At 42.3% G+C, this 21,049-nt stretch overlaps 1 protein-coding gene and 1 long non-coding RNA gene across 3 annotated transcripts; one reads left to right on the top strand and one right to left on the bottom strand.

Moving 5' to 3' along the window:
• Positions 1 to 1,716: 1,716 nt before the first annotated feature.
• hyi (hydroxypyruvate isomerase) lies at positions 1,717 to 18,415 on the bottom strand. Its single transcript, XM_028009404.1, has 8 exons — positions 18,190 to 18,415; positions 17,926 to 18,037; positions 16,129 to 16,243; positions 6,436 to 6,514; positions 5,890 to 5,939; positions 5,729 to 5,798; positions 3,861 to 3,995; positions 1,717 to 3,789 (listed from the first exon to the last, which is right to left on the bottom strand). The coding sequence occupies exons 1-8, from the start codon at positions 18,386 to 18,388 to the stop codon at positions 3,734 to 3,736; spliced, it is 816 nt and encodes a 271-aa protein (XP_027865205.1). The 5' UTR covers positions 18,389 to 18,415; the 3' UTR covers positions 1,717 to 3,733.
• Positions 18,416 to 18,524: 109 nt separating this feature from the next.
• On the top strand, positions 18,525 to 20,670 carry LOC114139447 (uncharacterized). 2 transcript variants are annotated; one of them, XR_003594448.1, is made up of 3 exons: positions 18,525 to 18,614; positions 19,131 to 20,181; positions 20,256 to 20,533. It is a non-coding gene; the product is annotated as an uncharacterized LOC114139447 (long non-coding RNA). The 2 variants fall into 2 exon arrangements; XR_003594449.1 differs by lacking the exon at positions 18,525 to 18,614 and adding an exon at positions 20,540 to 20,670 and having other exon boundaries at positions 19,972 to 20,181; positions 20,256 to 20,468.
• The last annotated feature ends 379 nt before the right edge of the window (positions 20,671 to 21,049 follow it).

Below are 21,049 nucleotides of genomic sequence, written 5' to 3'. Positions count from 1 at the left end.
AAACCTGAGAAGCCTCCAAAATTGTTGATCGTCGTCAAAAGAGGAGCCAGTGATACCTGTGGGTTAGAGACTTATAGAAGTATATCATCAACATAGAGGGAAATATGATGCTTATGACTCAACATATCGATAAGAGACATTAGGGGATTTTGCCTAATGCTGGCAGCCAGAGGTTCAATGAGAAAAATCAGGAGAATAAATTATTGGGTGTGAATAAATTATTTCGATCCATTTTGCAAACAGGAGTCCAAAACCAAATTTTTTGAGAACACACATCATATATTTGATCAAATGCACATCTGAATTATTTGAATATAATATATTCAAATGACAATTCATATTAAATGACATATGCCTAACTGGCATAAAGCCAGTCTGATCTGGTTGGATGATTAAACCTATCAGTGATGTGCGGTCACCTGTCATCATGGAAAAAATAATATATAATAATATAATTTATATTGCTATTTTCTCCCTGTGGTTTGTACTATAAAGTACCTATTTTTTCATTTAGCTTAACCAATTCTGATTTTTTTTTCTTCAAAATCGCTGGATTTTTCCCCATTCAAATGCTCAGTAACGAATCCGGCGAGGCAACAGGGAGCTGAGCCTCACCTGGGATTGCGCAACCTCTCATTAACTGCACTGGCTGCCATTTACCAGCGCTGAGAGCGCAAAAGAAGTGGTTTTTAGTTGTACTTAAACGGTTTCTCCCTTTGCTGTGGAGCACAGCAGGAAATTAATAATATCTATATTTCCAAGTTTGATGGAGTTAAAGGAATTATTCTACGGTGGCAGTGCGGCTATGCAAGACATGTAGAAGAATAGTCCTTTTGCCCTCCAGCGTTGTCCGCATGTGCGAAATTTCCTTATGTGAACAACAACATGCAGGGGCTCTATATTTGTAAATCTGATTATGATTAAGTCAGTGCCTCAATAGCTACGAACCTCACAGCACCTCACTTTATATACATATATATATATATATATATATATATATATATACAGTAGATATGTGTGTGGGCGTAGGCGTGTGTGTGTGTATGTGATAAAATGCCATTCAGATCTGATGAACGACCTATGACAAAATAAAACTTGAAACACTGAGATATTAACTTCAAAACTACTAATAACTAATTAAACAAGAAAACTAAGGACAAATCAGACCTGCAGAACCACAAATGCAGTATAATGTGTTGTAAAACAAGAGATATCTCCTCCCTCTGGTGAAGGACGAGCAAGATTCATTAACAGGGCAATGGAACTTGGTTTCTCACTAACCAAGTTCTTTATCTTTGTTTTAGGGGTTTAAGCCACACCTAATGAGGGAGGCCAAATCTGAGTGCACAGTCTTGGGAGTGCTGGCAGCCAGACACCACAGATGTCAAACTCAAATCTGGCACACCGTAGCTTTTAATGTGGCCCTCTAGACTCCAAATTACATCAACAAGACTCCAGTTTTTCACACAAAATCAACGGATTCACACATTTTCTTTTTGATTTTGCTGCAATTTTTTCTCAAAATTGGTCAAAACATTGAGTTTAAGTGACTGCTGCGTCAGGATTACATGATGTCAAGTTATAGTCTGTGATTGATAGCAAAAAGTCACATTTAACATCATACATCAGCACAAAATTCCTTATAAATATTTCTAAATTAGTACCACAAAATCTGCTATTTTGATTGCAAAAAATACAAAAACAATCACAAAACCCTGGAGGGACAGATCAGCGATTATTTAATTTTAAGAAACACTTATTGAATGCTGAAACAAACAACTATTATTAATATTTTAACAGTTTAATTGGTTTTATCAGTACATTCTGGCATATCTGGCCCTTTAAGAACATTCAGACATTTGGCCTAAAATGAAAATGAGTTTGATCCTCCTGCCTTACACAAAGCAAAGTCCTTGCAGCCGTGGCTGCGGTCCTCTTCTTCTGCTGCATGGTTCTTGTAAAAGTCTTGAGCTTGCCTCGATATCTGCCAGAATTCAACATTCTACCCTTATTCTGCATCTTTGCAGCAGCTGGGATTTTCCTTCTGCCACATCCCTTCATTCACTGATGTTTAATGGTCAGCTTTTAATCCATTTCAGCTTTACAGCCCAAAGAAGTTACTTCTTGGGTTTGAAAACCTTTGTCCATTTCGGACACAATTCAACATGCAGACCGTGAGGCCTCTGCTTACCCAGTCAAACCTTTTCCTAATCTGTTCATAATTAATTCTCAATCATCAATTCTCAATAATGCAGCATTATTACAGATACATGAAAATCATTGCACATTCTTAATCATCTTATTCTTCAGTAGTTATTGACTACTTCTGTAAAAGAACAATTAGTTCATCAGTTTAACACAGGCTTCAATTCCAGGCTTTCAGATGAGTTTGAATTATCTCAATGTAGCCATCATTAGTCAATAATCTCTGCATTAAAATATGGAATGATCTCACACGTTCTCAGGTTACTCAACACCCCATCATACTTCACAGGTTATGTACTTTATATTCTCTTCAGAATCATTGTCAAAAATCACAACTCATTTAATTAAAACCTTTTAAATATTTAATCACTAGCATGTCTGATCCAACATATAAGGAATCACATAACTTTAGCCACAGTTTGATTACATACAAGTACTGTATATTTCTGTAAAATAAAAATTCATTAAGATTCATTAATTTAACTATGTGTAATCCTAGTTGCTCCCTTCTGTAAGAGAAAATGTTAAAACATGCCTTTTGACCTGTACTATTGAGTTACTCAGTTACAATACTTTTATTCTTTAATTATGTGCTTTTCAATTGTTTTATACATGGTATAAAAATTGTACCATAAAAATTGTTTTATACATCATTACTACATCAGTAACGTCAACATTAGCATCAACATTTGGTTGACCAATTGAGTTGCTGATGTTTCTGTGCTTTATCCACTTTTCCACTTATCTTTTTTAAAACCTGCTTGTCAGATCAAGCAGGTCAGGATTTTAGGCAGAAAAATGACCAAGATACAAAATAAACATTCCAAGGTTGATTACATCCCCAAATTTGTCCAAATTGATTGTTTACACATAAGTGTGAATCTTTTATTTAAAAACAAAATTACATGTTAGCAAAAGAAGGAGGGAAGATCAAATACATTTTTACAAGGGGCTAAATGTGTTAAAATAACACCCAAGTATTATCTTAATATGCAGTAAAAATAGAAATTATCATATATTCACTAGCAGAATGTAGAATCCTCATGTTGCAGGAGTTTGGCCCTCCGCTGCACTGGAAGGCTCCAGAAGGTTTTCATAAAGAACACTTAAAAGCTGCAGTATGTAACTTTAGCTAAAATATGTTTATTTGTTGTTCAAACTGTTACAGTATCATGAGTTTGAGACAGGTAACCTGATGATCATAGTCTGTGAAAAGATTGAGCACCTCCACCATTTCCTTGCGCTACTACTCCCATTTGCAGAAAAGCACAGCTCTTGGTCAATAACAACCAATCAGAGCCACTAGTAGTCTTATCGTTGTCAATCAACTCATGTATAACAAATGAGTAATAATTACCCATCCATTATCATACACACTTATCACTGGTGGGGTCAGGAGGTGCGCTGGTGCCTATCTCCAGCAGTCACCATTACAAGACTATAAAAAATATATTAAAAACTTTTTTTTCTGAAGTTACATACTACAGCTTTAAGGACAAATAAAAGGCCACTGAACTTTCAGAAAAGTTCAAGAATATTGGGCCCAGTATTGTTGGATCCACCCCAGACTCTTTTCTGTGGAGTCTGCAGGTAACAGAAACGATTATCCAGCTGACATCCTTGAATTACATCAACAACACTTAAAAAAGACTTACCAAGTGGCTTGTATTCACAGCCAATGTATCCTTGATAACCAAGCTTCTCCAGTGTGTTTAATAAGTATCTGTAACACAACTCTCCATTGCTGTCAGGTTCATTCCTGGCTGGAACCTGTGCAATCTGAACATGGCCTGAGTAACAAGACATTTGATTTTAGATCACTGCCTACCATGCATCTCACGCACTATGCATTCTCAGTGAAATCACATTGTGATACAATTATTATTATTACTACAATATCTGGTTCCACATTATGTTTAAATCAAATTTTAAAGAACAGGCAAGCAAATGAATCGACTGCTCCTTGCATTCAGCATGTTTTCTTTCACTTCCTCCGTTATCTTCCTCCCTGGACTTTATAATTCAACATTCTTTATTCAACATCTCCACAATTCTTTCTGTCCACTTCAAAATTATCCCAGTGTTTCTTTTTTAACTTCATCTCCAAACTACTTAACCTGGCCCATCCTTGTCACACACTCAGGAAAATCCAAGCAGATGATCTGAGAGTTTTAAAAATAAAAATGGCAAACAAGCTGAGTATAGAGCATAAAAGTCAAAAAGAATAGAGACAGTCTAGTCTATTTAATTTTTCTCAGACAGCACAAATTGAGACACTTACTGTTTTCCAAATGCCAAACATTTTTTTGAGAAATGCACCAAACAGCAACACACCAACAAAATCTAGTTAATTTCTCAAAATCCATAGTCCATCTCTCAAAAAAATATAAAAAAAATCAATGAACATGTCATGCCTCAGAATGACAAATCCTTGTTTCAGTGTAAGACAGTCGAATTGATTAGTCATGTTATCCATATAACAGTTTACTCTGAAGGGAAGTTCTGATGTAAACTATAGCTCAGTGTTAAGTATTGTGACTGAGAAAAACTGTTTGTCTTATGAGGTTAGAATTAGATGGTAGTAAAACTTTATATAAAACTGTACCAAAACACTGTTTGGACACAGCTGAAGACTTAATTTTTCACCATCCAGTACATTGTATCTGCAGTGCATAACCAAAAATGAGTAGGTGCATTGCTGCTTAATAACAAACTATTTGTTTTTTGTTATCTGAAAATATTTGTGTAAGAGCAATGATTTTTCTTCAGAAGTTGTTGTTCTGTTGAGGTTGTTTTTCTTCAAAAGTTCTTCAAACAAGATCTTCTTTTTATTTCCCACAACAGTACATTATGTCTCTTCATGATACTATTATTATCATCAGTTCATGGAGAGTTTATTGTTTGTAGATGGAAAAGACAGAGTCGTACTTTTATTGGAAATAAATTGAATTAGTAACAGAACTGTTGCCAATAATAAGCAAAGTTTCAACTTGGTTACAGTGTACATTACACACTAGAGTCGTGTTCAGATGTCAGTGGGAAATGAAAACTATATTCTTATACATACATACATAGATGTCAAGAATGTAACCATTTTAGTCATTCTTGAAACATTAAGAATGTGCAAGGCCCTCTTTTACTTAGTGTTGTGTTGTGTTTGAGTTTTAATTTCTTGTTCTGTTCATTCTACCAATACTAGAAAAGTTTAAAATGTGTCAGGTAATGCTTCAGAAAACAGACTGAGTATTGGATCATAAAATGTGTATTTAGACATTTGGCTTGTTTTAAATATGTGCAGACTCGTTCTAATTCTGAAAACGTCATCAAGACAGTCCCAACAAGAAACTCAATTTGACTTTTTTTTTATCAAGGTTTAGGAATTCCAGTTTAGGAACTGGAATGCACTTCAATATTTCAACATAAATCAATGAAATCTAGTACACATTTTAACACTGAACCAGAATAAGCTTTGTTTGTGTATGTTGTGCCACCATACATATCACAGTTTAATCTTTCAACTTACCTATTATGGGAAAATATTTGTGCATGTTTTTTGTCAGATTTCCATCCATAATTTGCCAGTGAAATATGTCCTGCAACAGTGGATGCAACTACTGAGTAAACTGATAACTTTTTTGATTTACATTCTTTCCCTAAGCTGAGACACATTTTCAAAGTACCTACCATCTGTAGCTGGATGTTGGGCTTGCCAACCTTCCCCAGTATTGCTGCAGCTGCAAAACATCCAAAAGAACCAAAAATTGGCTTCAGGCCAAGTTCTAACAAATATACGATATAATAAAATTTATGAACAGATAAGAAGTTCCAAATAATATTTTATTCCTGAATTAACAAAAAGCCTCTTTAATGAATAAAACACCTTCCTTAAAATTATAGTGGAAATAGTGGAAATTATAGTGCCTTGGAAAATTATAGTGTTTTCCATAATGAAATGAGTATCACACAACATAGAAAAGCAAACATTTGGCTGCTTCTGTATTTCTTTGAAGAAATCGCACCACTTGTGAATGCACAAATTTTCTTTATTTTCCATCATTATTTATATTTTTTCTGCTTTCATGTCAAACTACTGTCTCTAAATGTGCCATATGCTCACAATTTTACTCAAAGGACCTGTGTTCAAGATGACATGAAAAGTTGTTTTGGAAGTGTAGTCTGCCAACCACCTGAATCAGTGACTCTGCAGTTCTTAGAGGCAGCCAGTCTTACCTTGATGAGGGGAGTCCAGAAAGTAGCGAGGGTCTGTAATTCTTGTGTTGATTGGCTCAATCAATCCAGTGATTCCTTCCTGTTGGGAACATTCTGATTATGTCTATTGAACTCCAATAAAAACCATCAAAACAAACTAAACGAGTCTTTCTGACCGGGAGCTGACAGCGTGTTGAAGAGTTATGGATCGGTTGCTTTGGAGCGTCTGGTTCAGAGGCTGATTCCAAATCTTTGCTCGAAATGGTGTGTTTAGAGCTGTTGTAAACGAATATTTTAGTAATCGAGTAATCGATGACCGATTATTCGAATACAAAAAAAAGCTAAAATAAAATATTGGTAAATCTAACAGCAGTGTTACTATTGCATATAAACATCAGTCCAATTTTTCACATTTGAGATTCTCTAACAATAACTTTTCTGTAGTTTAGAAAATTAACCTGTAACAATAATAGCTCACTTTACAAGTTAACCTGAAGAAAAGTTATACAAAAATCAGAAATTATATTCAATTCAATAATAAAGAGGCAGGCTCACAAATACTAAAAAATGTCCATACTCCAGCATTTGGTTTATGTATTCATCTTCAGTCAGTTCAATAGATGAACTCTCACCTTGCCCAAACATTTATAGCTTTTGTGTTCATGTTAGTGACGGGATTTGACACCTTGGTTCGTCACAACCAGAAACTATCATGATGGGTTCCAGTTTCTTTACACACATACAGAACACCACCAGGAGAACAGATGATCAGATAAATTAAGTTTATTTTTTACAAAGATGAAAAAGTAAAATTGTGTGATTCTTGTCCTTGGAGTTGGCAACTGTGGTCGACTGTGCTCTACAGAGCAGTGAGAAAAGGATGTTGAGTTTGGGTAGTCGGAAATTGGAACTTCAAGAAGGAATTGACTGAGTTTACTTGATGTGAAGAAAACCTTCCGTCAGGGGGGTATACAGTGGTCTCCAGGGTATGGTCTCTTTGTGAGTTACTTTGAAGTGATCCGGGTTCTAGTGTGAGGTCTTGACGGAGAGTTGATCAACGGTGAATGGAGAGGCTTGCGGAGGAGGGCGGACAGGTAAGCTCAAATGTGGAGAAACGAGGAGCGAACCGACTGCCAGATGGGAATCCAGGAACGGTTTATTGAAGATCTGCAGAGACGAAGAAGAGACTCGGGCAACTCAGTGTGTAACAATCCACGACGTCATGAGGGGAGAGATCCAGAAAGCCAGGACTCAGGACTCACAGGGGAATTTCCAAGGTGTCACAAGGATACACCTGAGAGAGAGGCAACAAGGGTAAATTACTAGAAGTAATTTCAGAAAAACACATAGAGCTAGTTCGGCGGGGCGCAGAGTACCATAACTGGCAAACACTCAGGCGTTGAAGTGCTGGCAGCCTGCTCCTCATATACTCCGGAATGATTGAGTGATGAATCACAGGTGCACCGACAGAGTCAGTGGGCACGCCCTCCAAGGTCTTTAGTCACCATCTGGTGGACGAAGAGGGAAACAGCAGGCAAACAGAAAAATCCCAAAAAGAAACCAAAACCCCGGTTCACAACAGAAACACATCTAGCAGCTACGTTCCGCCACGATAAGCTCCAAAGCACATTTGTTCAGACCGGGATGATATGAAATAAACTTTCCGATTCGTCCGTAAAGCTATGCTTACGTTAATTATCTAATGCGCAGTAGCCTGCAGTGTTCAGTCTATCCGCTCACCTGTATAAATACACTTGCAGCCCTCTTCCCCAGCATTCGCTCTGAACACTGGCCACCATGCAGCAGCTCCGGGAGGAAGAAATCTGCCGTACTCCAGGCATCGCGCCAGTCATTTTAAGGATGCTTATTGGTTCCCCGAAAAACGACAAAGACCCAGACATTATCATGAATCAATAAAATCCTCCCAGGCCAAATTTGAAAACTGGGCGTTTTACTGCTAACGCTTAGCTTTCGTCAACAACTTACATGGAAGTTAGAGCTCTGCGCAAAGCAAGTAATAACCTGGCCGGAACACAGCGCATTAAATAGTAAAACATAATTTAAGGAAGCTTCGAGGCAGATAAATTTTCCTCAAGGAATTTTAATAATCGAGGTACTCGAATCACTCAAGGAATCATTTCAGCCCGAGGTGCGTTTAATTTCAGTCTCCATTACAAACAGAACAGAGAAAACTAAAAAGATGTTGTGTTAATCCATTTATAGTCTAAACAGAGGAGCCGGCAGTTTATCTTTAGGAAATAAATAAAAGGTGCTGAAGTTAAATGCGCAGTCCGCTGCACAGCCAATGCGGACGCAAACTCACCCTGAGTTTTCAACATTACCCTATGGGTAAAGAAGACATTACGCCCAAAAGGAGAGCGGCGCTCAGGATGAGCGCAGCAGACGTAACATCTGTCCGTTCCGGGGAAGCAAAACCACAAGAAAAAAATCCTGGAAAAAACACACACTGGACCACGTGCACCATAAAAAACTCAGAGTTCAATTGATCGGCTTGGATCAGACAGATCCAACTGACAGATGAACCAGCGCAGATTTCTCTGTAGATGTGACCAGGAGAAATTTGTGAGGCTGTGCATTCAGACCTCAGCAGGTGAAGTGACCGTAATTTAAGTGGAGCCATTTAATTTCATTTATTGTAAGTTGTTGGGGCTTCAGCCAGTGGTTTGTGTCACGGAGAAATATATATATATATATATACACTGCTCAAAAAAATAAAAATACACTAAAATACAATATACAATAAAAATACACTTAAACAACACAATATAACTCCAAGTAAATCAAACTTCTGTGAAATCAAACTGTCCACTTAGGAAGCAACACTGATTGACAATCAATTTCACCTGCTGTTGTGCAAATGGAATAGACAACAGGTGGAAATTATTGGCAATTAGCAAGACACACTCAATAAAGGAGTGGTTCTGCAGTTGGGACCACAGACCACTTCTCAGTACCTATGCTGTCTGGCTGATGTTTTGGTCAGTTTTGAATGTTGGTGGTGCTTTCACACTCGTGGTAGCATGAGACGGACTCCACAACCCACACAAGTGGCTCAGGTAATGCGGCTTATCCAGGATGGCACATCAATGCGAGCTGTGGCAAGAAGGTTTGCTGTGTTTGTCAGCGTAGTGTCCAGAGGCTGGAGGCGCTACCAGGAGACAGGCCAGTACACCAGGAGACATGGAGGAGGCCGTAGGAGGGCAACAACCCAGCAGCAGGACCGCTACCTCCGCCTTTGTGCAAGAAGGAACAGGAGGAGCACTGCCAGAGCCCTGCAAAATGACCTCCAGCAGGCCACAAATGCGCATGTGTCTGCACAAACGGTTAGAAACCGACTCCATGAGGATGGTATGAGGGCCTGACATCCACAGATGGGGGTTGTGCTCACAGCCCAACACCGTGCAGGACGCTTGGCATTTGCCAGAGAACACCAGGATTGGCAAATTCGCCACTGGCGCCTTGTGCTCTTCACAGATGAAAGCAGGTTCACACTGAGCACATGTGACAGACGTGACAGAGTCTGGAGACGCCGTGGAGAGCGGTCTGCTGCCTGCAACATCCTTCAGCATGACCGGTTTGGCAGTGGGTCAGTAATGGTGTGGGGTGGCATTTCTTTGGAGGGCCGCACAGCCCTCCATGTGCTCGCCAGAGGTAGCCTGACTGCCATTAGGTACCAAGATGAGATCCTCAGACCCCTTGTGAGACCATATGATGGTGCGGTTGGCCCTGGGTTCCTCCTAATGCAGGACAATGCTAGACCTCATGTGGCTGGAGTGTGTCAGCAGTTCCTGCAAGATGAAGGCATTGAAGCTATGGACTGGCCAGCCCGTTCCCCAGACCTGAATCCGATTGAGCACATCTGGGACATCATGTCTCGCTCCATCCACCACAGACTGTCCAGGAGTTGGCGGATGCTTTAGTCCAGGTCTGGGAGGAGATCCCTCAGGAAACCATCCGCCACCTCATCAGGAGCATGCCCAGGCATTGTAGGGAGGTCATACAGGCACGTGGAGGCCACACACAATACTGAGCCTCATTTTGACTTGTTTTAAGGACATTACATTAAAGTTGGATCAGCGTGTACTGTTATTTCACTTTAATTTTGTGTGTGGCTCCAAATCCAGGCCTCCATTGGTTAATAAATTTGATTTCCATTGATGATTTTTGTGTGATTTTGTTGTCAGCACATTCAACTTTGCACAGAACAAAGTATTCAATGAGAATATTTCTTTCATTCAGATCTAGGATGTGTTATTTGAGTGTTCCCTTTATTTTTTTGAGCAGTGTATATATACAGTACAGACCAAAAGTTTGGACACACCTTCTAATTAAAATGGGTTTTCTTTATTTTCATGACTATTTATAAGGCAATAAATCCCACTTATTAACCTGACAGGGCACAACTATGAAGTGAAAACCATTTCAGGTGACTACCTCATCAAGCTCATCAAGAAAATGCAGAGTGTGTGCAAAGCAGTAATCACAGCAAAAGGTTGCTACTTTGAAGAAACTAGAATATGAGGGGTATTTTCAGTTTTACACTTTTTTGTTTAGTGCATATTTCCACATGTGTTATTCATAGTTTTGATGCCTTCAGTGTGAATCTACAATGTCAGTAGTCATGAAAATAAAGGAAACTCATTGAATTAAAAGGTGTGTCCAAACTTTTGGTCTGTACTACTGTATATATATATATATTAATTAATCAAATTTTATTTGTATAGCACATTTCAGCAGCAAGGCATTTCAAAGTGCTTTACATCATTACAAACACAGAAACACAATGCAAGATAGAATCAACAATCAAAACACAGCATTAAGTCAAGTTCCATCAATAAATTTGTAATTGATAACATTTCAAATACAATTCTAAACAGGTGGGTTTTTAGTCAAGATTTAAAAGAAGTCAGTGTTTCAGCTGTTTTACAGTTTTCTGGAAGTTTGTTCCACATTTGTGGTGCATAGATGCTGAAAGCTGCTTCTCCTCGTTTGGTTCTGGTTCTGGGGATGCAGAGCAGACCAGAACCGGAAGACCTGAGAGGTCTGGAAGGTTGATACAACAACAGCAGATCTTTAATGTATTGTGGTGCTAAGCCGTTCAGTGATTTGTAAACTAACAACAGTATTTTAAGGTCTATTCTTTGAGCTACAGGGAGCCAGTGTAGGGACTTTAAAACTGGTGTTATGTGCTCTATCTTCCTGGTTTTAGTGAGAACGCGAGCAACAGCATTCTGGATCAGCTGCAGCTGTTTAATTGATATGTTGGACAGACTTATGAAGTCTGTTGAAATAATCAATACGACTGAAGATGAACGCATGGATGAGTTTCTCTAGATCTGGCTGAGACATTAGTCCTTTAATCCTAGAAATGTTCTTCAGGTGATAGAAGGCTGACTTTGTAACTGTCTTTATGTGGCTCTGTAGGTTCAGGTCATAGTCCATCACTACTCCCAGGTTTCGGGCCTGATCGCTGGTTTTTAGTTGTAATAACTGAAGCTGTGCATTGACTCTAGATCGTTCCTCGTTAGGTCCAAAAATAATAACTTCAGTTTTGTTTCTGTTCAGCTGGAGAACGTTTTGGCACATCCACACATTTATCTGTTCTAAGCATCTGTTCAGTGATTGGATGGGCTCTGAGTCACCTGGTGACATCGTAATGTAGAGCTGTGTGTCATCTGCATAGTTATGGTAGCTAATATTATTTCCTGTTGTAACCTGAGCTAGTGGGAGCATATAAATATTGAATAAGAGAGGTCCTAGGATTGAACCTTGGGGTACCCCACATGTGACCTTTGACCTCTTTGATGAGAAGTTTCCAATTGAAACAAAGAAATCCCTTTTCTTTATGTAGGATTCAAACCAGTTAAGCACTGGACCGGAGAGTCTGACCCAACTCTCCAGGCGATTCAGTAAAATGTCATGGTCAACAGTGTCAAAAGCTGCACTGAGGTCCAACAGAACCAGCACTGTGGTTCTCCCACAGTCTGTATTTATATGGATGTCACTGAACACTTTTACGAGGGCGGTCTCTGTGCTGTGGTGAGCACGACTGGAAGGAGTCAAAGCGGTTGGTTATCGTTAGGAAGCTAGTTAATTGTTTACACACAGCTTTTTCAATAACTTTGCTGATGAATTGGAGGTTGGAGGTTGGAGAACTATATATATATAGTATATCCATCCATCCATCCATCCATCCATCCATCCATCCATCTTCTTCCGCTTATCCGAGGTCGGGTCGCGGGGGTAGCAGCTTCAGAAGGGAGGCCCAGACTTCCCTCTCCCCGGCCACTTCTTCCAGCTCTTCCGGGGGAATCCCGAGGCGTTCCCAGGCCAGCCGAGAGACATAGTCTCTCCAGCGTGTCCTGGGTCTTCCCCGGGGCCTCCTCCCGGTGGGACGTGCCCGGAACACCTCACCAGGGAGGCGTCCAGGAGGCATCCTGACCAGATGCCCAAGCCACCTCAACTGGCTCCTCTCGATGTGAAGGAGCAGCGGCTCTACTCTGAGTCCCTCCCGGATGACTGAGCTTCTCACCCTATCTCTAAGGGAGAGCCCAGCCACCCTACGGAGAAAACCCATTTCGGCCGCTTGTATCCGCGATCTCGTTCTTTCGGTCATGACCCAAAGCTCATGACCATAGATGAGGGTGGGAACGTAGATCGACCGGTAAATCGAGAGCCTCGCTTTTTGGCTCAGCTCTCTCTTCACCACGACGGACCGGTACAGCGCCCGCTTGACAGCAGACGCTGCGCCAATCCGCCTGTCGATCTCCCGCTCCCTTCTTCCCCCATTCGTGAACAAGATCCCGAGATACTTAAACTCCTCCACTTGGGGCAGGACACCCCCCCTGACCCGGAGAAGGCACTCTACCCTTTTCCGGCTCAAGACCATGGCCTCGGATTTGGAGGCACTGATCCCCATCCCGGCCGCTTCACACTCGGCTGCGAACCGCTCCAGCGAGAGCTGCAGATCACGATCTGATGAAGCCAAAAGGACCACATCGTCTGCGAAAAGCAGAGATGAGATCCTAAGGCCACCAAATCGGATCCCCTCAACACCTTGGCTGCGCCTAGAAATTCTGTCCATAAAAGTGATGAACAGAATCGGTGACAAAGGGCAGCCCTGGCGGAGTCCAACTCTCACCGGAAACGAGCCCGACTTACTGCCGGCAATGCGGACCAGACTCTGACACCGGTCATACAGGGACCTGACAGCCCGTATCAAAGGGCCCGGTACCCCATACTCCCGGAGAACCCCCCACAGGGCTACCCGAGGGACACGGTCGAACGCCTTCTCCAAGTCCACAAAACACATGTAGACTGGTTGGGCGAACTCCCATGCACCCTCCAGGACCCTGCCGAGGGTGTAGAGCTGGTCCAGTGTTCCACGACCAGGACGAAAACCACACTGCTCTTCCTGAATCCGAGGTTCGACTATCCAACGGACCCTCCTCTCCAGGACCCCTGAATAGACCTTGCCAGGGAGGCTTAAGAGTGTGACCCCTCTATAATTGGAGCACACCCTCCGGTCCCCCTTTTTGAACAGGGGGACCACCACCCCAGTCTGCCAATCCAGGGGAACTGCCCCCGATGTCCATGCGATATTGCAGAGTCGCGTCAACCAACACAACCCTACAACATCCAGAGCCTTGAGGAACTCCGGGCGGATCTCATCCACCCCCGGGGCCTTGCCACCGAGGAGCTTTTTAACCACCTCGGCGACCTCGCCCCCAGAGATTGGAGAGCCCAACCCAGAGTCCCCAGGCTCCGCTTCCTCAGTGGAAGGCATGTTGGTGGGATTGAGGAGGTCTTCGAAGTACTCTGCCCACCGACCCACAACGTCCCGAGTAGAGGTCAGCAGCACACCATCCCCACTATAAACAGTGTTTGTGCTGCACCGCTTCCCCCCCCTGAGACGCCGGATGGTGGACCAGAATCGCCTCGAAGCCGTGCGGAAGTCTTTCTCCATGGCCTCTCCAAACTCCTCCCACGTCCGAGTTTTTGCCTCAGCAACCGCCCGAGCCGCATGTCGCTTCGCCCGCCGGTACCCATCAGCTGCTTCCGGAGTCCCACAGGCCAAAAAGGCCCGATAGGACTCCTTCTTCAGCCTGACGGCATCCCTCACCGAAGGTGTCCACCAACGGGTTCGAGGGTTGCCGCCGCGACAGGCACCGACAACCTTGCGGCCACAGCTCCGATCGGCCGCCTCGACAATGGAGGCACGGAACACGGTCCACTCAGACTCCATGTTCCCCACCTCCCCCGGGACGTGTTCGAAGTTTTGCCGGAGATGGGAGTTAAAGCTCCGTCTCACAGGGGATTCTGCCAGACGTTCCCAGCAGACCCTCACAACACGTTTGGGCCTGCCAGGTCTGACCGGCTTTCGCCCCCACCACCGGAGCCAACTCACCACCAGGTAGTGGTCAGTGGACAGCTCCGCACCTCTCTTCACCCGAGTGTTCAAGACATACGGCCGCAGATCCGATGAAACGATGACAAAGTCGATCATCGAACTGCGGCCTAGGGTGTCCTGGTGCCAAGTGCACATATGGACACCCTTATGCTTGAACATGGTGTTCGTTATGGACAATCCATGGCGAGCACAGAAGTCCAGCAACAGAACACCGCTCGAGTTCAGGTCGGGCGGGCCGTTCCTCCCAACCACGCCCCTCCAGGTCTCACTGTCGTTGCCCACGTGAGCGTTGAAGTCCCCCAGCAGAACAAGGGAGTCCCCAGGAGGAGCACTCTCCAGTACCCCCTCTAAGGACTCCAAAAAGGGTGGGTAATCTGAACTGTCGTTCGGCCCGTAAGCACAAACGACAGTCAGAACCCGTCCCCCCACCCGTAGGCGGAGGGATGCTACCCTCTCGCTCACCGGGGTGAACCCCAACGTACAGGCGCCGAGATGGGGAGCAACAAGTATGCCCACTCCTGCCCGACGTCTCTCTCCCTGGGCAACTCCAGAGTGGAAGTATGTCCAGCCCCTCTCAAGGAGACTGGTTCCAGAACCAGAGCCATGCGTCGAGGTGAGACCGACTATTTCTAGCCGGAACCTCTCGACCTCACGCACTAGCTCCGGCTCCTTCCCCACCAGAGAGGTGACATTCCACGTCCCAAGAGCCAGTTTCTGCAACCGAGGATCGGACCGCCAGGGTCCCCTCCCTTGGCCGCCACCCATCACACAGTGCACCCGACCCCTTTGGCCCCTCCCACGGGTGGTGGGCCCATGGGAGGGGGGGCCCATGTTTCCTCTTCGGGCTGAGCCCGGCCGGGCTCCATGGGTAAAAGCCCGGCCACCAGACGCTCGCCATCGTGCCCCCCCTCCAGGCCTGGCTCCAGAGTGGGGCCCCGGTGACCCGCGTCCGGGCGAGGGAACACCAAGTCCAATGTTTTTACTCATCATTGGGGTCTTCAGGCTGCACTTTGTCTGGTCCCTCACCTAGGACCTGTCTGCCTTGGGTGACCCTACCAGGGGCATGAAGCCCCAGACAGCATAGCTCCTAGGATCATTGGGGCACTCAAACCCCTCCACCACGATAAGGTGGCAGCCCATGGAGGAGTATATATAGTATATATATACTATATATACTATATATAGTATATAGTTTGTATATAGTTTGTTTTGTTATTTTTTGTTTCCTTTTGTTTTCTTTCCCAGCCATCACCCCACCTTGATACCAAACAAAATAACCTGACCTTGGCCAAGACATCAGCTGCATAGTTTAGGTTCTGCACAAAGACATCCTCCATTTCTCTTGCAACTGCTGCTCTGTGAGCATCCACTGGAATCCTTCCTGCCATTAGGTGAATTCTGTCAAGAGATCAGAGTTTTCTTCAGTGCAATAAACCAGGAAACTTGTAAAATAATGCTCAGCCCCTCAGTTAAGAGGGGCTGAGCATAAATAATATTTCTTTTTTCATTCATATAATCTAAAAAACAGGAAGAAAACAGATGGCCATTAGAGAAGATTACGGTATATCACATGTGGAAAACCTGATGTTTGACACATGTGCAAAGAGAAATCCTACAACATCTTAAGACCTGATGCCACACTACCTTTGTTTACATTTTGTGGAGGAGGTTACACTGATTTTGTAAAATAATTATTGAGAAATAATGCAAGAAGAGTACAACCAAATCCAGTGTAATGACAGCTACCAGAGGGTTACACACATTGAGACAATACCTTAAAATAAGTTAAGAGAGCACATAAGGTACAAATTTTAATGGACTTTATATTGGTGTAATTTCTAATGGTTTTAATATATCGTGTGACCTCATTTTCAAAAATGGAGACAAGAGGTTTTTGATTAGTTTAACAGCATTCGTAAATATCCCATTTGGCTAAGTATAGGATAAGATCTAAGATTAGTGACCTAAAATTGCTTTTTTATCTGGGTAGTTAATGAAGCCAAATGATGTATTTTCAAAGCAAAGGGAAAGATCTGGTTCAATAAAAGTAGAAATCAAAATGCAAACCTTTTTTTCCAAAATTAAAGTAGAGAAGGGGCAAGACCAAAATAAAAAAAAATGTCTTCCAGGTTACTACATGAAAAGAGCAATGTATATTTATACTTTTGTTAAAACTTTGTAAAAAGATTTTGGACAAGTAGAATGTGTGAATAATTTGAAATGATATATTATATTTAATGAGTAAAAATTGAAGTCCAAATCCTTTTCCAGTCAAAGTTATCATCAAACGTGTTCCAATGAGATGTCACTTATGGAGTGACACAATTTTCTGAAATAATGAGCGTATACAATGATTACGTGTTGAGAAACAAATTTGACAACTTTCTAGCCTGGTAGGATCTGGTAGGATCAGTGTTGGATTCTGTTCTACTGTACGTTTAAGTAAAATAATTACTCTATCCATAATAACATCACCTTACCTTTAGATGTAACCAGGACTACATAGCTTGTATTATGATCCACTGGCTGATTACTTAATCAGGATTTACTGAAGTGCAAACATATTCAATTGTATTTTTTTGTTATTTGCCCTTTAAAAAAAAAACACTGTTGGTGGTGTTTAAGTATTGTCAATAATATATTACAATACCATAATTATCTAGTATATTTTCAAATTTCCTGTCGCTATTAACATTTTTTAGCACAATTCAGTGGACAGTGGTGTACTGCCCTAGCGCCCCTACCACCGAGCTTATAACACTTTCTGTATTATTCACAAGAACTCCTGTTCACCGATTTGCCACTGAAAGCCATCATGAGAACTCGAGCCCAATGGGACAAAAATGGGACAAATTCCAAACAGAACTGAAAAAAGATGAGCATTGATGGAATTGGGAGGTACACCCCGCACTGCAAATATAAAAGGAAATCCCCATCAAATTTTTCTTTCATTACTTTTATAGTTGTCAATGGGTTGACAGTGACAAATATTTATAAAGTTTCAAATACTTGTATGTCAGTTGCTTCCTATGGTAAGTGTCTCAAAAGCACAAAAGTTTTCAGGAAGAGTGTTCTCTGACCTCTTGCAGTTCAAAGCTTTTGCATACTTCAGAGTAAGATCCAACCCTTCTCTAAACTCCAGCTCTCTCCCTGGAACTGCTCCCAAACCGAGATCGCCTGCCTTGATATCCCCTGCAACACAAACACAACCAAGTTTAGATAGCGCTGCCGATCACAATAAATGTTGTCTTAAAGCACTTGTCATAAAAGAAAAATCAAATAAACATAACATCAGCAGTGCCTCTGCCATTTATCTCGGTGCTTTAGCCAGGCCTGTGCAGTACCTGGTGGCGTGTTGATAAGGACGACTTCCACTCTAGTTGCCTCCTTGGCTTTCTGGAGCTCTGACAGGTCCGAATCGTAAAGCCAACCTGCTTCCACGGCTTGAAACCCGACAGAAGCAGCCGCATAGATTCTCTTGCTGAAGTCTGTATGCTCAGTAAACAGCCAGGAAATATTCGCACAAAACTTTAACGCAGTCATGTTGTTAACCAGCTTGAGCCAATGACCCTGTGGTCAGGCAGCCAGACTACTCTACCACATACGCCTTATCTGACGTCAGAGTCCTACGTTAACCTTATCGCTATAATGTGCATTTTCGCTAAAGGGTTCAAAGTTTTTAGTAGTGATGGGCCAGACGACACAGAAACATCGGCACCTGCGCCGAGCAAACGAAACAAACCCCTTTCGGTGCGCGTATCACTTTACGGTAAACCACGTGACCGATACAGTTGCTGTGTCTTTTGGTTGTGAACGCGCTAGATTGTATGAGAGAGATACTTTGTGTTCTTTGCCTTGCGTTGGTTTAGGCTCGTATTTGAATACCGGTTCTGACTATCTGTGCTTCTTCGTCAGATTTTCCTACCGTAGCACGTATACTGTAGATATCTTTATCTGTCGGTGCTACGCGTCTAAAACTGCTACCGTCATGTTTACAAAAATACCGGGTTGTGTTTATGTTAAATATTATCATCGAATAACATTCTTTGAGTCACTGCACTGAAGTGGAAGCCTAAGCGTTATGCATAGCAGTAGAACAATTTATATACACAACGAAACCACAAAAATATCACTTTGTTACCTTTAGTAAGTCTAGAATAGTTGTTTATTTCGGCTCGTTCGGCTGGTTAACAAGCTCTTAGGCCTATCAGTTGTGCTCCCCTGGTGGGCAAAAGCAGGGAGGAGGCAGATGAACGCGTTAAGAACTTTATTCCTCTTTTGGCAGGATGAACAAGTACAACATACTGGACAGCCGGCTTCCCTAAAAACAACACACCCCGCTCTCAACAACAACGGGACACTTCCCTCACTCTTCTTCTCCCCCCCAGGACATACACGTTGCTCTCTACTGCCCAGGAGAGGCTGGATCTGTAACAAATCCTTCATCAAAATATCCTATCCGTTTAAAATGAAAAGCTATCGCAGTTGTATGCACTAATTCTTTTATTAGAACGTCTTACCTTTTTAAAACATATTTTAAATATTTTAAAGGCGTTTGTAAGAATTAAACAGTATCAGACATGGGAAACAAGTTTTTATTGAAATAAATTAAACACGAGATCTACAAATACAGATCACCACAAACTCTTTTTTGCGCAATAATACGCTGTATGGCAGTCTTTATCAAATGCAGCGCAGTGAATTCTTGCGAATTCTGCCAGCTGTGAGTGTGAGACTATGGTAATTAAAATGATTAATTACCATAGCATTAATTACCATATGGCGAATCGCAAGCAACTTTAAGGTGCATACCGCCACCTACTCTAGAAGAGTGTGTAGCAACATTACTTTACATCTATCAAATTCTATTTTTTAATTTTGTATTCTGAAGATAAATAAATAATGCTTTCCTTAATCTGTAAATATCCATTATGTTTCCTTCATTTCCCAATATTCCTTTAAGAATATTGGGACCTGTATATTGGGACCATTCTTGACCTGTCCTTCCAACCATTCTTCTCAATTTCTCCCTTTCGGGTTCATATGTTTTACAGTTCAATATGGGTTCTACATTTTCTTTCTCTCCACATCTTTCACATTTATCATTATTTTCCCGTCCTATTAAATATAAAATGTCATTTAAATAGGTTGTTGTGGATCTCCGGAGGACTGGAGGAGGTTCCTGCGGCCTTCTCCACCAGGGGGCGTTCAGGAACTTCGTGGTGGGCGTGGTCGGCGGATCCTGCCGGCACACCTGCTGCCACTTACCTTGTTGGGAGGAGTATTTCAGGAGGACATCGTCAACACTCTTGTGCCAGAGTGTTAGCTCGTAAATGGTAGATCCAGTTTTATTGCTGACCTCAGACCACCTGCTCTAGTCTAATATTCTGCTCTTGTGGCCTCGCCTCAGGTTTTCGTTGCCGCGGAGCTGCCGGCATCCTGTCCGTCTGGATTCCCTGTGGCCGGAGGAATCATCGAGACCACACAACCTGATCCTCCTTGTTTCCCGAAGAGCCTGTCTCACATGTCCGCCCTCCAACGCCGCCGTCGCCCGTCCTCTCTGCTCCAACCCCTGATCCACCGTGCTGCCTATCCCTCTCAGCTCCGCTTTATCCACCAGCAAGTAAGGCCTCGAACCGCTGAACTTCCGTTTCCCTCCCGGCATTCTGTTCTCACTTCTGTGTTCCTCTTCAGGAAGACCATTGGTCCGGTTCCGCCTTCCCGAGTGTCCCACCCATTTTACACCGTGTTTATAATAAACCACTGATCTTACCTTGGTCTCTCTAGTGTGTTCTGCGCATGTGGGTTAATCAAGTAAACCAAAACATGACATAGGTATGACCAACTCTTAATCTAATCATTATTATTTCTTCCTTTCTATTTCTCTCATTAATATTTCTAATAAAAACTGACTTTTGTACTTCATATAATCTTCTTCCTTTCTTATCTTCATTCCACCTTTTTTTGCAATTTTTCCATTTCTTTACTCTTAATGATCTCCCTTTCCCTTTCCCAAAAGGAATTGTAATCGTTATTGCTTAAATATATATCAGTCTTTATCCCTATTTCATTTAAATTCCACTCATTTTTCATTTTAAGAAGTCTCATATCTATCTACATTTACCTCTGGAAATAGCCATGGAGGAATAACACTAATCAGATTAAACGGAGCTATTTTCTTATCCTCTAATACATTTTAATCAA

This window comes from Xiphophorus couchianus, chromosome 23 (assembly GCF_001444195.1).
Source record: "Xiphophorus couchianus chromosome 23, X_couchianus-1.0, whole genome shotgun sequence".
NCBI lineage: Eukaryota > Metazoa > Chordata > Actinopteri > Cyprinodontiformes > Poeciliidae > Xiphophorus > Xiphophorus couchianus.
Note: the sequence above shows the minus strand (reverse complement) of the source record. Positions and strands in the feature narration are given on the sequence as shown.

Excerpts from the sequence above, each read along its gene's own strand:
- hyi (XM_028009404.1), bottom strand. The coding sequence starts at position 18,388 with ATGACTGCGTTAAAGTTTTGTGCGAATATTTCCTGGCTGTTTACTGAG. Across the intron at positions 6,515-16,128 it reads CAGCTGATGTCTTGGCCAAG|GAAGGAATCACTGGATTGAT; the intron begins GTCAGGTTATTT and ends TGTTCCCAACAG. Across the intron at positions 3,996-5,728 it reads CAAATATTTTCCCATAATAG|GCCATGTTCAGATTGCACAG; the intron begins GTAAGTTGAAAG and ends CTTGTTACTCAG.